This window comes from Lethenteron reissneri, chromosome 46, assembly GCF_015708825.2.
Source record: "Lethenteron reissneri isolate LAM-NWPU_2019-01 chromosome 46, ASM1570882v1, whole genome shotgun sequence".
NCBI lineage: Eukaryota > Metazoa > Chordata > Hyperoartia > Petromyzontiformes > Petromyzontidae > Lethenteron > Lethenteron reissneri.
The window spans coordinates 4,519,825-4,534,381 of NC_083824.1; the positions used below are offsets into that span (position 1 = coordinate 4,519,825).

The 14,557-nt window shown below is 45.2% G+C and overlaps 1 protein-coding gene across 1 annotated transcript; it reads right to left on the minus strand.

Annotated features, from left to right (window-relative positions):
- Nucleotides 1–3,239: 3,239 nt before the first annotated feature.
- On the minus strand, nucleotides 3,240–14,184 carry LOC133354124 (CTD small phosphatase-like protein 2). The gene is made up of 12 exons (XM_061570716.1): nucleotides 14,079–14,184; nucleotides 12,007–12,235; nucleotides 11,226–11,343; nucleotides 10,972–11,091; nucleotides 10,177–10,294; nucleotides 9,400–9,511; nucleotides 8,857–8,943; nucleotides 8,536–8,598; nucleotides 8,261–8,340; nucleotides 8,022–8,148; nucleotides 6,677–6,772; nucleotides 3,240–5,394 (listed from the first exon to the last, which is right to left on the minus strand). Exons 2-12 carry the CDS (start codon nucleotides 12,217–12,219, stop codon nucleotides 5,329–5,331), a joined length of 1,200 nt encoding a protein of 399 aa, XP_061426700.1. The 5' UTR covers nucleotides 12,220–12,235; nucleotides 14,079–14,184; the 3' UTR covers nucleotides 3,240–5,328.
- Between the last annotated feature and the right edge of the window lie 373 nt (nucleotides 14,185–14,557).

Sequence of the window (14,557 nt, forward strand, 5' to 3'; positions counted from 1 at the left end):
GTCGACGTCATCGTGTGGCTATGACGTCACGCTGTAATTTGGTACACGGGTGAGGGGGGGGTCCCGGCGGGGGGGGGGAGTGTCTCGGGGGGGGGTTCGGGGGGGGGGTGTCTTGGTGGGGGGGGAGGGTTCTCGGGGGGGGGCCTCGAGAGGGGGGGGGGGATCGGTGGGGGGAGGGGGTCTCGAGAGGGGGGGGTGGGGGGTGTGTCTCGGTGGTGGGGGGGGGGGGATCGGTGGGGGGGGTCTCGAGAGGGGGTTGGGGGGTGTGTCTCGGTGGTGGGGGGGGGGGATCGGTGGGGGGAGGGGGTCTCGAGAGGGGGAGGGGGTCTCGGGGGGTGTGTCTCGCTGGTGGGGGGGAGGGGTTCGGGAGGGTGTCCCTACGCAAGATGGCCGCAGGGCCTCCTCCCCGCGTTGTGTACCCAGGGCGTGGTGTGTGGCACGTGGCGTGTGGCGCGTGGCGCGCGGCGCGCGGTTGTTGTGGGTCGACACGCGGTTATCACAAAGCCGCCGCTGTGTGTTTCCACTTTCACTGCAAGCGCTGAAGCAGAAACAGCAACACTCGAGACGAAAGCGAGACCCCTTGAAGGCACCAGTCGGGCTGAAAGATTAATCGATTTCAAATCGAAATCGCAATTTGAAACAATGTGATTTTTTGCGATTTTAAAAGTGCTATTATGTACTTTATTAGTGGAATAGTTTTTTTATTATTATAACTTTATTTATTTAACTTCACATTTGTTCTATGTTTGATTGTTTTATTTCAATTAAAATGTTTTGAAATAAATACATGTTGGAAGCAATTCATATCTATTAAAATATATAGGGCAGTTCATATTTTATGGTATCATGTGGTAATGCTCCATCACATGTTAAATCTATTACACAGTGAATATTGAACTGAAGCTTGACTTTTAAAAAAATGTAATGGCAAATCAAATCGCTATTCGATATTTTCCACAAACCGTTCAGCCCTAAACACCAGTGGCAACTTTCTTCGATGCAAGTGACGTTCATCACGAAGACGACCGCCTGAATGTGAAATTTCTGTTGTTTCTCTGCATCTACATCGGCCATACAAAAGATCACCGGTCTCATTCGTCGGTCATGATCCATTGCATCCGCATGCTCTTCTGCCCACGTGTCTCCAATGTGCTATCTAACCCACGTGTTCCGTTCCGCCTGTGTAATCGCAAGTGTCTTCTCCACGCTTGTGTGCACACTTTTCGACATGTTCGTGGTCTCTTTTTAAATCCTTTATATTAAGTTCGCTTGCGTGCTTGCTTGCTTGCTTACGACCGTGCAAATCTTTCGGGCGTTTTTTAACCCACTTCCCGTGATCCAATCGAGCTGACATTTTGCACACAGACTCGTTGTGCGAGACAATTAATGTTAGGGGGAAAAAAAAATCCAAAATTTTACACTGTTTAGGGAAAACAAAATAAATATTTAATTACCAATTGTTTAATACTGCAGACAATCATCTGACCCATAGGTGGCAGCCATCTCAAGCCAGAGGACGAGAGGACTCTAGCCGCCACGCATATAAAGGATTTAGAGTGAAAAACTTTTTTTTACGGGTTAATTTTTATCAGTTGTCCACGTTTCTGATCCGCATGTCATAGGCGGTACACTGATTTTCACTGAATAAAAATGACCACCACTTCATTGTGCCCTTGTTGGCCTCATTTTATAATTTTGATCCTGATATACCCAGTAATTTTTCGAAATAAATTGCTTCCTAAGCCACCATATCTACCGCTATTACAATCCGCTGCCCGTTGCTACAATGGCATCACCATAACAAAATAATCCGACTTGACTCCTTACCACACCTTACGATTAGGACTTTTCGATTTAAAGCTTTCGTGACAGCAGGGATTCATATCCTTGGTTCTTTCGGTAAAGTCACGTGGAAGGGAAATGATAAAAATAAAACAATTAAATTATCACGTTTCCATTGCAACACAAGCAATCATCATGTGTGAAAACCACACATTTTCTTGCTGTGGTTTTCACACCTGATGATTGCTTGTGTTGCAATCGAAACGTCGTGAGAATTTAATTGTTTTATTTTTATTATTTTATTTCCCTTCTACGTGACTTTACCGAAAGAACCAATAATATGATTAGGACTTTCTCAACACACACAGACCACCACCGCCCTCCTCATTCATACATGTCAGCTTAAAACTCTGAATGTAGCTTCTCATTCACGACCAACCTGCACACCGACACCTGGCACACACCCTGACAACTCTATAGCTACGATCACAAACTGTTCGTTAGCTTCACAAGTGTGCGGGTGATTGCTGTTCATCTCTAAATTAACATTATATTATCCACCATAAACTCACGTTTTAACTCTTATATAAATAATATATCCCTTTACCTCACACCCGACCATCCAGCTTAGCAAAACGAAAACGTCTGATCTCACCTCGACCTCAGGTCTCTCCTCTTTACTTGAGCAATGTTGACAATTAGCAAATTCACTTCATAACGACTCCAGTTCCAGCGTGCACCTCCTAAACTCGAACCTTACACTGTCAAAGAGTATAGGACACCTCGATTTAAAGTTTTTGTGACTGCAGGGATTCATCTTCTTGGTTCTTTCGGTAAAGTCACGTAGAAGGGAAATAATAAAATAATAATATAATTCTCACGTTTCGGCCACAACGCAAGCAGCCGTCCTCAGGTGAAGATTCAGACACAGTCTCCCCGACAGACCTGGTCTTCACCTGAGGACGGCTGCTTGCGTTGTGGCCGAAACGTCGTGAGAATTATTTTATTATGTTTTATTTTTTATTATTTTATTTCCCTTCTACGTGACTTTACCAAAAGAACCAAGAAGTATAGGACACCGTGAAGTTGTGAGTTCATCTTTACTCCCCCCCCACCCAGCATGGCTCAACTCTGCAGGACTTCGGTACCTCCATCTGTGCAACACCTGCAATAAAGATGTCCTTACCCCCACGACCGCCAAGACCATCACTCACTCATTACCCTTGGTCCATGCTGGATGGACGATTAAGTGGCGTTTTATCACGTGGGTTATAATTGTCCAATAAATTCACCAAATATCTGAACAGCTGCCAATAAACTGCAGATTTGTTCTTTTTGAAAAAGTGGTCAAAGTTGAAATTTGTGCCGAGCCAGTCTTCCAAGTGTTCATAATGCCCTCGAATAAAAACATATATGGGTGTTATAATAGCATCTGCCTACAGCCCGTCAACCAGGACATTGCTTACATTTTTTTATTTGACACAATGCGCATGACAAATCGTATAAATTAAAATACAAACGATCTTTCAAAACGCAGTTACATCACTAACATGTACAAAAGGTCAACCGCTGTTACATTTCAATGGGCACGCAATCCCAACAGCCCTTGGGGGACCAGGACCACGACCTCCGCTTTCTCGTAAAATTTTATTACTTTCCCAAACTTGTCCTTAAAAACCCCTAACATTTAAAATGCAAGACTTCTCATGAAACGCCCTATGGTACTGTGTATCTGGTATATCTCAGTCACTGAATTCTGTATAATTCCCACAAACAAGAATTCCAAAGATCTGTATAAGGGAAATAAAACACAAATAGCAACTGTGAATAAAATAGAAGTCATCACAGGCAACACTTAAAACGGCAGATTTACATTCCAGGATAATTACAAGTTTACAGTAATTCTGCTATGCAAAGAACTGCAAAACGTCTGCAAAAGTTACTGTCCACACGCAGTGGTGTAATAAAACATTGTCAAGGATATAGTAAAATAAAATATCTGTTTTGAAATCTCTGTTATATATAGCAATTAAAAAGTAGGAAGTTGCATGAATAAGAAGCTGCAGTGTTAACTTGTTATTCATGGCAGCATTTTAGCGTCCAAACTGCAGCAAAGAAGTCACAGAAAAAACCCAGAAACACACAAAGTCCCGTTGCACGCACACAGAAAATACTGGCGACAATGTTTGCATGAGCATGCCACCTGCATGCCGTTCCTTTCATGTCAATGCTACCACATGAAACATTGAAACACAAACAAAACACCCTGGTTAATATCTAGATTGTCATTCAACTTTAAAAAGAGAAATGTACAGTATACTTATGTCATTGTAGAAGGTGCAACACAAGTGGATACTTGGATGAACCCTAACCTGGCAGTCAAAGCTGGAAGGGTCTTGTGCAGAACGAGAGCAATTTATAGTCAACCTTCCAATACAATCAGGCAATGCACCAGAATAATTAGAATGAGAATAACGTTTCTGGTCTTTAACACTTTAATTTCCATAAAACGATGTTGGTGTTAAGCATACTCTATACCAAATCACAACAAAACCATACCAATGAAATGCAAGACTCAGCCCAATCAGGTGTTTGTGAATGTGTTACCACGAGATTGCCACTGTGTGTAGTGTGATACATTTTGCACACGTGACCATTTTTCCCATCAGTGTTTGTAAAAAGCACGCGTTTTCTTTACAAAAGTGAAAAAAATAGAGGTTTATCACAATACAAATCTTAGCAAAAACTTTAAGCAGTACTATAGTACTTGACGACAGTGCCTGCACCTACAAAGAGAGCAACATGCAACTGGTTTAGGCGAGTGGCTTGAGTGTGGTGCCCTTCTGTCCGGTTAGTGTAAATCCAAGTCAATTTGTACAAAGAACACAGCTTAATCTGGTAAAAGACCATACAATAAAATAAAAGCAACCTTTGACAATTAGTATTTTAAATTCCACCATGCTTCATGTTTATACTGTTGAAAAAGGGTTCCTGAGAAACCAAACAGAACAGCTTAAATTGTTATCAAAGATATCAGCATGTTAATGCAGTTTATATAATTGCTTGTTCGACTTCTGTGGCAAACCTGCATGTTTTTTGTCGGACCGTTTGCCCTCTACCAACCTTTAGCTCAACATCTCGGTAAAAAAATGCAGATATGCATCGATAAAGGTACGTATAAAAGCAACCATCTGCAGCAACACTTTTGATCACCGCCCTGTGTTACCACACTTTGAAGTCTGCAAGCTTACAACAGTCGAGTGGACTCAACTGGTAGGGATAATGGACACAGCATTGTTACGCCACCACGGTGTTCCACGTAATGGCGTAGAGGAGTGGGCGATCTTAACTCTGTGCAGTTTCTTCATTGTCATGAAAAAATGTGAAGCCACCAGGACCTCAAGGAAGGTGCAAACTGTGCCAAAAAAGTGTTCTGCATGGAGCGCCGTTTCAAGTGGCACGCTACGAGCGCTCAGCTTGTCTGGTGAAGGTTCGGGGCACGGAGGACGCTGGGTTCCCGAGTGCGGTAGCTGCCCGATCGTTAGCTCAGTCTGGTGGCAGGAGGTCATGGAGACGAAACTTGTCCCGAATGTACGGCCGTACATCAACGTCCTAGAGGTACGAGAACAACCACAACGACAAGCTCAAGTTTACTCTCCATTGTTCACCACAATGGACACATGGGCCAGAACATATTATTTTATTTATGTTAACCTCATGTAAATAATACGTGACCACTCGCTTTACATTTACGGCAGAGAAAACAAAGCAACTGCACAAACTGTATAAAAATATGATGGCAACTAGGATGGTCAAATCAGCAAAAATTCTTATTGAATAAACATTTCAAAACCGAAATTGATCAATTTTATTACTTTGAGGGGAGGGGGTAAATTGGGCATGTCCCAACTTTACTCATTCACTCATCTAAATTATCGCCATGCACTTTTACCCATATTCCCTCTCTCTCTCTGTTGTGCAATCGCAACTCGTGCCTCACAGGCTCTGTGTTAAACATGTTTGTCCTTTATAGCTGCACTGTCTTATATACCAGGCCACACAAATCTGGCCCAAATTCACAGTAAGCCTGGGGGGGAATGTGGGTAGCATTAATCTGGTTGCATCACCAAACAGCAAAAGTTTGTTGCAATTTCTAACAAACATGCGGTTATTGTAGGACATCATAGTCGGACTCTGACCGCTTTAGTGGACAAGTCATGGGGGTCAGTTGGTCTGATGTATGTACGTAGAATTTCTTTCGCACCGTACGTAGCCAACCGTGCTCATCGGAGGCTATACCTGGCTGGCACTGATAGGCACAGCCACGCAAAGGATATGGAGCACGAGTGGTTGCATTTGAAATGGTCGCGTTGGAAAATAATGCCATCGGCACAAACGCTGCAAAGTATGATCTTGTGTTTTGATTTAGTGTGCCGATATTAAAGGTGCATTGAAAAATGTTGATACTCCGACTGATGCTCCTGCTGTTGTGGAGTGACTCATGCAGCCAGCTATGGCTGTAGGGTTTGGTGGTACACGTTGTTTATGTCGTTTATTGTGAAAATTCGGTCACAGTTCTTATGATCACTGTTACATTGCATTTATGGCTTTATTTTAGTGATTTCGAAAAGTTTTTTGGTTTGGCCATGTTTGTTTGTTGTAGTACGGAGTCAGACTGATGGCCTTAATCTAAGTTGTCTTGTGGTTGTTTTTGTTGACTTGCATCCTACTGCCATTTTTGCACACAGCGTTGGTGTACAGTCACTTTAAGATGTTTTCTTGTTGATGTTTTATTTTTTGTTTGTTGCGGTTGCACCCGATTCAAGAGCCGAATGGCTCACAGGGCTTTACCAAATTAATGAAACTGAATCCGACGGCATTCGCTGGCACTCACCATGCGCACCAGCCTCTCCAGGAAGGGGATGAGTTTGAGCAGCTCCGTGTCGCCCCGATCCATGAACCAGCTTTCGATGGGGATCCCATTGGACAGCTGTCGAGATGGCACACACACACACGTATGTAGAACTTCTTTTTCACCGTACGTAGCCAACCGTGATAATCGGAGGTGTGTGGGGAAGGACAACAAACTAAACAGTAGTTCTAGAGAAATGAGTTTTTAATCTAGCATAGCTCCAGTGGCTTCCTAACAAATCTATGACCAGCCATTGACAAATCCGAACTAATTTCCCCTTTGGTCAATTTCCAATGCATGTACAAGTTTGGCTGCCCCTCCACCACTACTTTAATCCATACACTTTTATTCCTCAAGGCAGCATTCTTCATCTCTATTTTAAAGTGGATCACACAATAAAATTGGCATGTACTGGGATCGTGACATCATAACATCTGTACATGTGACCATGTGGGACTAGGCTCTAAGAAAAGCTGTCTCGGGTGTGGACCAATCAATTTCAAGGACAGTGCATACATTATCAGAGTTGTGTTTTTTTTGTTTGTATTCCGACGGCAGGTATTGTGGTCAATGCAAACATGACTCCTTGTAAAAAAAAAGGTGTCAGTTTTTTTTGCCAGTTAAAGGATAAAAAACTAATTATCATATTTTGCTACTGGCAAAGGAGCTTCCAATGGTGTGACCACTAGTTTCTGTACCTCTTGTCTCCAGGTCCATTATTGCTCTCATTTATCTCATTTTCATCTCACTAATCAATATCACTTGTCTACATCTATCTTATATCTATTGCTCCCTCATCTCACTAATCTGTATCTCTTTATGTGAACCATATCTCTTGGCGAGCCCCTCCAAAGGCCTTTGCCGGCTAAATGTGACCCATGGGCTAATCGTTTAATAACCATACTAAAAGAGAATAGGTTTACTTACTCTTAGGTTTTTCGGTAAAGTCACGTAGGTAAAGTAAAAAGTAAAAAAAAAGAAATAATAATAGAAATAAAATAATAATCATTTTATAATAATTCATTTTATTATTTTACTTCTATTATTTATATTATTAATTTTTTTACCTACGTGACTTTACCGAAAAACCTAAGAGTATGAATCCTTGCAGTCACGAAAGCTTCAAATCTAGAATAGGTTTACACCAACATTATTAAATTTGAAGGGCAATAACTTAGATGACTGCTGTGCAATCCATGTATTTTCAGCCACATATTTCATCTAACCTGCATCATGTACCCTTAACACATTTGTCTTTTGTGAATCCCTCGACACATTAGCCAATAGGTCTACGTATAGCAGCTGTGCCATACAACGCTAGTCCCACCTGGTAGGCAAATGCCTGTGGAGAATTGTCAATGATGATGGTCTTTGAGAGGTCGCGCCCAAGGATGTTGAGGTCCTTGATGTAGTTTCCTTGTACGCACACGCAGTGCTCTCTGAATAGCCGGTGCCTGCATTCAAAACGAAAAATTAATTTACAAATTCAACAAACGTTGTAAAGTCCAAGTGGCCTTCATTCCAACTGTTCGATGTGTGCTTAATCAGGTGATTAATCGTACCCACCTCACTAGTTTCTTGGCTGGATCCAAAATATTGAGCAGTTTGTCAGCGTACACTTTTTTGGATGCAGTGAAGAGAATGATCTGAGAAAAATAACATGAAATAACACAAAAAGAATAACGTGCAACCATTTCACATGGATGTTTTTCTTCATCATTCCCCAATTCCTATAGAATATTGAATGTTAAAATTAAATATCGTTCTCGTTGTTACGATATCAATAACATATGCAATTCCTAAAGTCACCACAATTCAGCTCCCGTGGCACAATAACTCACCTCAAAATGTTTTGACATCCTCTCCAAAAACTCCCGGAAGTATGGACGCAGGCGAACGTACACCTGGACGTGACAATGGCACGGCAAGTCAGCACGGATACTCGGTTCATATTACACCGAGAAAATATTGGCCGACATTCAGCCTCTCAAGTGCGTGAAATTCATCGTGACTTTGGGCAGTTCCGCTGACTGGCCAGCGATTTCTAATTAACCTCCTTATTTAATTGCGCTAGTTAGGAACAGCTGTCGGTGCATTCTTTGGTGTGGTCTGCTGTGACCGAGTTGCAAGTCCTCATGGCATAAGCAGGCACGCTGCAGTACCTGGTAGTTAACATCCTGAAAGAGAACAGGGAACGTGAGTGCTGCGTCCTCCAGATGAATGAGGCTGCAATGGACCAGGGTTTCATCCTGTAACCACACGTGCACAAACACACACTTGAGCAGCAGCAGTAGGAGTACACACAGCAGTAGGAGTACACACATCATATTGACACATCGACCGTTGAGAATGTTACGTGGGTTTGGGCAGGACACATCGCTTTAAGGGATCAGGCGAGAAACAAGCTTGTCGTGTTATTTCACGAAACGATGTCGCATGTTAATGGGGTAATCTTGCGATGCCGCATGTAACGGCGTGATCAATGTGCCATTTACAAGTTCTGGACAACCCTTTGATCTATTTGGTTGGACAACAGACTTGTTTACTAACATTTGTACTGGTTCACCTTTTACGAGAGCTATCGCAAGCCTCCCTCCCCCCACCCCTGGTTATACAGAGATGGACAGACGACAAAGCTAATGCATCAACAATTTCAAACTTAGATGGAAAGCGCTATAATCTGCTCAGCACAAGCGCACTCTGACCAGGTCGAGGACGAGCGAGTACTCTGGGGTGCTGCGCGTCTTGAGTGGGAGCGCCGGCTTTCGGGCCAGCTGCTCCTCAGTCAGCGGAGGCAGGTTCTTGATGAAGGCGTATCTGGTGAAATGACGTACACATACACGTCCGGCCGTATTCTCATCAATGCATACGTGTCAATCCGCTGCTGAATTAGATCCTCCCTCACACTTTGCAGGTCATGGGGTTTTATTTGATCATACTTCACTATGCCGGTCAGTCCTGGTTGGTGAAACAAGGGAGTATAGACAATCGAGCAGAGTATTGCACTGGACCCTGCAGACAATGTAGACCCACAGCAGCTTCATAGCTCAGTGGGCTTTATGTATGCTGGCCACCCATCAAAGTACTATGCAAGCTCAACGCCGCCTTGCTTCTGAGATTTGATGAGATCGGGTGCATAACGGGTGATTAGGTCATAGGCTAGCACCGTTGGTAGCTGGTGGGTGGGTATATATTGGTTGGTCACGGAAGATTTTTAGGGGGTGGGAAATCCAGGTAAAAGCAGCCGCCTTTGCGAAACTACTTACCGAGTGTAGAACGCTAAATACTATGCAGTTTACAATCTTTATAAGTATTGTTTCCTTTTTTTTCCACCAGCGGAGCCTGGCCACATAGGCTCTTAATGACGAGCCGCCCAAAGCCAACACACGTACAAGTCAATCAAAAGCAAAACGGTTGAGCATTTCATTTGAGCATTTTGTTTCACGTTGTGTGCTGCGTGGATGTTGGAGCACGCCACGTACGGGTCGAACACTTCCCAGTCCTCGTCGTAGCACGTCTCGGCAGGCGTGGCGGACGGCTCCGGATACGAGCTCTCGGGCGGCATCATGGCCGGCTCCTCATCTTCTGTCTCGCCGTCGTCTGCAGCCGCGCCGCACGCCAAGTCCACAACCGCGCGCGCCAACGCTGAGCAACTCCTTGCCTTGCCGACCGAAAACCTCCACGTGTAATCAAACGCTCCTCACGCCGCTGTGCCACTGATAAAACGTGCTGCCCGCAGTGTAGCGCCGGACTTCAGACTTTCTACTGGACATCTGTGAAAAAGAGCTTTATAGCTCATCGCATTCCTCCGGTATAAATACAGATTCAGATTTTTTTTTCTCTTAAAGAAAAAAAAAGTCAAATCATACCTACGCATGGATTCTGGAACACTTTCCAAAATGCGTTTGTGCTCAAAAGTATTTCATTAGCAATACAGTAGCTGTCAGCAGAATATTCTTTTATATTTGCAAATAGTTTTATCTGCTATTGTTTGTGTTTCCACATTTTGGGCAAACCATGTATTGATTTGGTCAGTTTTCCATAGGGTAATTTCCTTATAGCAACACGATTTCATACAAATAATTTGTTAATGTTTGATCGACTTAATACATGCTATCGAGCACCACTGTTACTGACAAGATGGCTGGATAAATCCAGTCGATACATCTTGCGTAAAATCCGGAGTCGTTTAGCACAAACCATTAAGATTAAACTTTTTTACATCAAAAAAGAACATTCCTGATATACACTAGACAACATTTACCCATAGGTTTTACCGTGTGTGAAGAATTGGAAAACTGGTGAGAAAATCGTCCCCAACAAGTGTGTTCTTGGTTGGGACTCGGCATCTGTGGACTCCTTTCCATTTTGTTTGATTTCATTTCCTCCGCCAACATCTGAAAATTACATCAAGCGCCATTACTACCGAAAGCTGATAAAACAAAATAAGAACATTTGGTCAAGGTTTAATTAGTATGAATGTACTGGCAGTGCCTCTCAAGGAATTGTGCCCACTCCACTGACAACTGACCTCCGTTGTGCTGGGGTTTTCTCCTCGTGACAGATGACCTGGTCGCAGAAGTGATCAAATCCTCTTGAGCATTTTTCTTGCCTCTGCCCTCTCTCTTCCATTTCGTCTTCACTTCCACCTGCAAAGAGGGAAGAGTTGAATTTTGAGGCTGGGAACCTGCCTAAACAATATGCGACACAGTATGCACATGATATTCCAGATCACCTCTCATAAGTTAGCATGTGCTTTTAAGATGTTAAAAAGACATACAAACCCTTTCTATAACCAAATTTACACTGACATGAATTGGCATAAGAGTCACCTCCTCAGCCGTGCAACATGTATGAATTGTCACAATTGAAAACAATTCAAGACGCGATAATTTTTCTTCACATCTGTCGTCTCAGCGGTAATTTCTGTCAAGTACGACTTGACGCATTTATCACAGGGATTGATTTTAACCGATTAAATCTCACACGATTTAAAGCTTTCGTGACTGCAGAGATTCATCTTCTTGGTTCTTTCGGTAAAGTCACGTAGAAGGAAAATAATAAAATAATAAAAATAAAACATACTACTTGACAGACCTGTTCTCCACCTGAGGACGGCTGCTTGCGTTGTGGCCGAAACGTCGTGAGAATTATTTTATTATGTTTTATTTTTATTATTTTCCTTCTACGTGACTTTACCGAAAGAACCAAGAAGATAAATCTCACACGCATAATGAAACTCACAATGACTTGCGTACCACGATACACGCATAAGCCAAGATGACGATTGCTGGGGGGGAGGCCTCACGCACCTTAACGGGACTTGCCCTTGCCGCTTTCCTCGTCGGTCGTGCCTGGCGACCAGCCGTTGCCCGTTTGGCCGCAGGCGAGTGTCCCAGGGAGGCAAGCTGCCCGGCGACAGCGCCGTCGCCCCTCTTCCTGGACGCGGCCGCCTGTGGGGCCGAGACTGCAACCGCTCCGGGCTTGCCATCCGACTGGCTGAGAATGCGGTTCCGGAGCCTCATCTCCAGCACTGCATGACTGCAGAGGGCAGGCGAACACGCGCCGGGTGTGAATCGCAGTGAATACGCGCCGGCTGCTAATACTTAACAAAGATGCCACCGACAGTGAACCCACACTGATGACAATAATTGAATACAAACTGACGTTAATAACGCAAAATATACACCAAAGTTATTAAGCACACATTATGAAAATAATGTATATCTGTAAGGCGCATATCATCCGTAGATCCCAACGCGCCATGTATGGAAAGCAGCAAATAAATAGAACCTGGGAAAATGGCCACAACAAGGGGGTAGAGGCCAGTTTAAAGAGGCGAGTTTTCAAGACAAGCTGAAATATATCTATCGATTCTGATTGTCTCATAAGCAAAGGCAAAACGATACAATGCTAGGTAGCTGCACTGGCAAAAGCCTTAACCGAAGATCCTCAGCGACCTCGGAGTACAAGTTCCTGTAAATATTGTGGGGCTAATATTGAAGTAAAGGGTCGGTGACATGGCCAAGCAGTATCGCGTTCAGCCACTTGCTGCACAGGTTAGCGCAGGGGTCGGCAACCAAAATAACAAGACATTTTTGTTATTCGGTAAAAAAAACTCAATATTGAAAGAGCCGCAAATGCATGTGAATACGAGTCGGTGGTGGTCCTGGCTAAATAACGTCACGAAGCCAGTCCTTGAAAGAGCCACCGCGTGCGGCTTCAGAGCCGCAGGTTAGCGACCCCTGGGTTAGCGGTTTGAATCTGGCGGATGCCCTGGTTAATACTGCGGTTGTGCATGAACCAGGACACACGCGCCGCCTGCTTCACAGTGGAAGCTAAAGCTGCAGTGACGTCATTCTGAAAGAGTAGGCCAATGTGCCTGCGGCATGGTATACATTTACAAATTAAAACAACAAAATACCAAATTACTTAATTGGGGACACAAAGCAAACGTCGCCCCCTACTGCGGAAAACTTAGCAGGAACATTAAATAAATAAATATTGGGGCTCATTGACGCTTTCCTGGGTAAACAAAAACAATAGAAGCGAACACACCGTGATGCTGCCATGTATACAACAAAAATCCTCACCGAGTATCAATATATTTTTCCAGAATAGTCATGTATTGGGATATTTGTCAGATTCCTTCTTAAAAAGTGTGTTGTTTAAAAGAGTTGTACAAGGCGAACGCCAGCAAACTATGTCCGCAAATGGGTTGAAGACCAATTTACTGCATTGCAATGCCTTCCACCGTCTGACCACATTTAAAGCCCAACAGCTATTGTGAAGTTTCGCATAAATCTCTTCGTGACCCACAAACCCATCCATCCAAGCCGCTTAATTATAAACGCGTAGCAATGTTAAGTTTAAAAAAAGGCATACTGTGACGATAAACAACACTTTTAAAACACGAGCTAGCACCAACACTGCATCCTCACACGCCGCAAACGCCGTAGCCGCGGCCACGTTCCCAGACCGAGGCCGCGTACGGCCGCCGCCTCTCCCCGCAGACCCCGGGGCTGGCGAACTATCCGAGGGCCGTCGAAGGCCCGACACATTCCCCCGGGGCCCGACGTGCGTCGGATCTGGGCTCTACACACGAGGTAATCCCTCCCCCTCCCCCACACACACCGACCCCGAGGACCACTGGGGTACACGGGGGGACAAGGAGGGAGATTGTGGGGGGACAGGGGGAGCGGCGGGGACCCCGGGGGCCGAGGCTGCAGGCCGCGGGTAATGGCGGACGCGAGTCGGGCAGTCGTCGTCCCCGTCGCGAGGCGAAGGGGACGACGACGACGGTGATGGAGCCGAGCGAACGGGGCGGCAAGGGAGAGGCGGGGTGGGAGTAGCCGTAGCAGGCGAAGGAGGTCGACTCACGCACCGTCCGCGCCGTCTAGGCCTCTCCTCCTGCCCCTCTCGCCGCCGCCGTCGTCGCCGTCGCTGCTACTGCTGCTGCTCCACTCGCCTCGGCTCGTGGTGACATGACGCAATCGCCGGGTTCGATGACGTAATTGTTTATTTTGATTCGCACGGGGGTGGGAGTGTGGGGGGGGGGGACCTCTGTGACGTCACGCGGCGCGCGCACGTGTGGTGGGGGTTGCGTAACAACAGGCAAGTCGCCCTCCAGCAACAACGGAGGGCGGAGGAGCGACGCTCACAACAACGAGCGGAGCGCCGGGTGGCTAAAGCACAGCAAGTTGGCACGGTAGGGGGCACAGGTGGTGCATCAGCCAGTCATCTCTGTCATCTCAGTCAGTCGACCCGTGGCACCTGCTGGGTCTGCCCCGTGACCTCCTGCCAGCGGGCGTTCGACACTTCACGTGGCCTCAAGGTGCACGTGGCCTGGCACAAGCGTCGTGG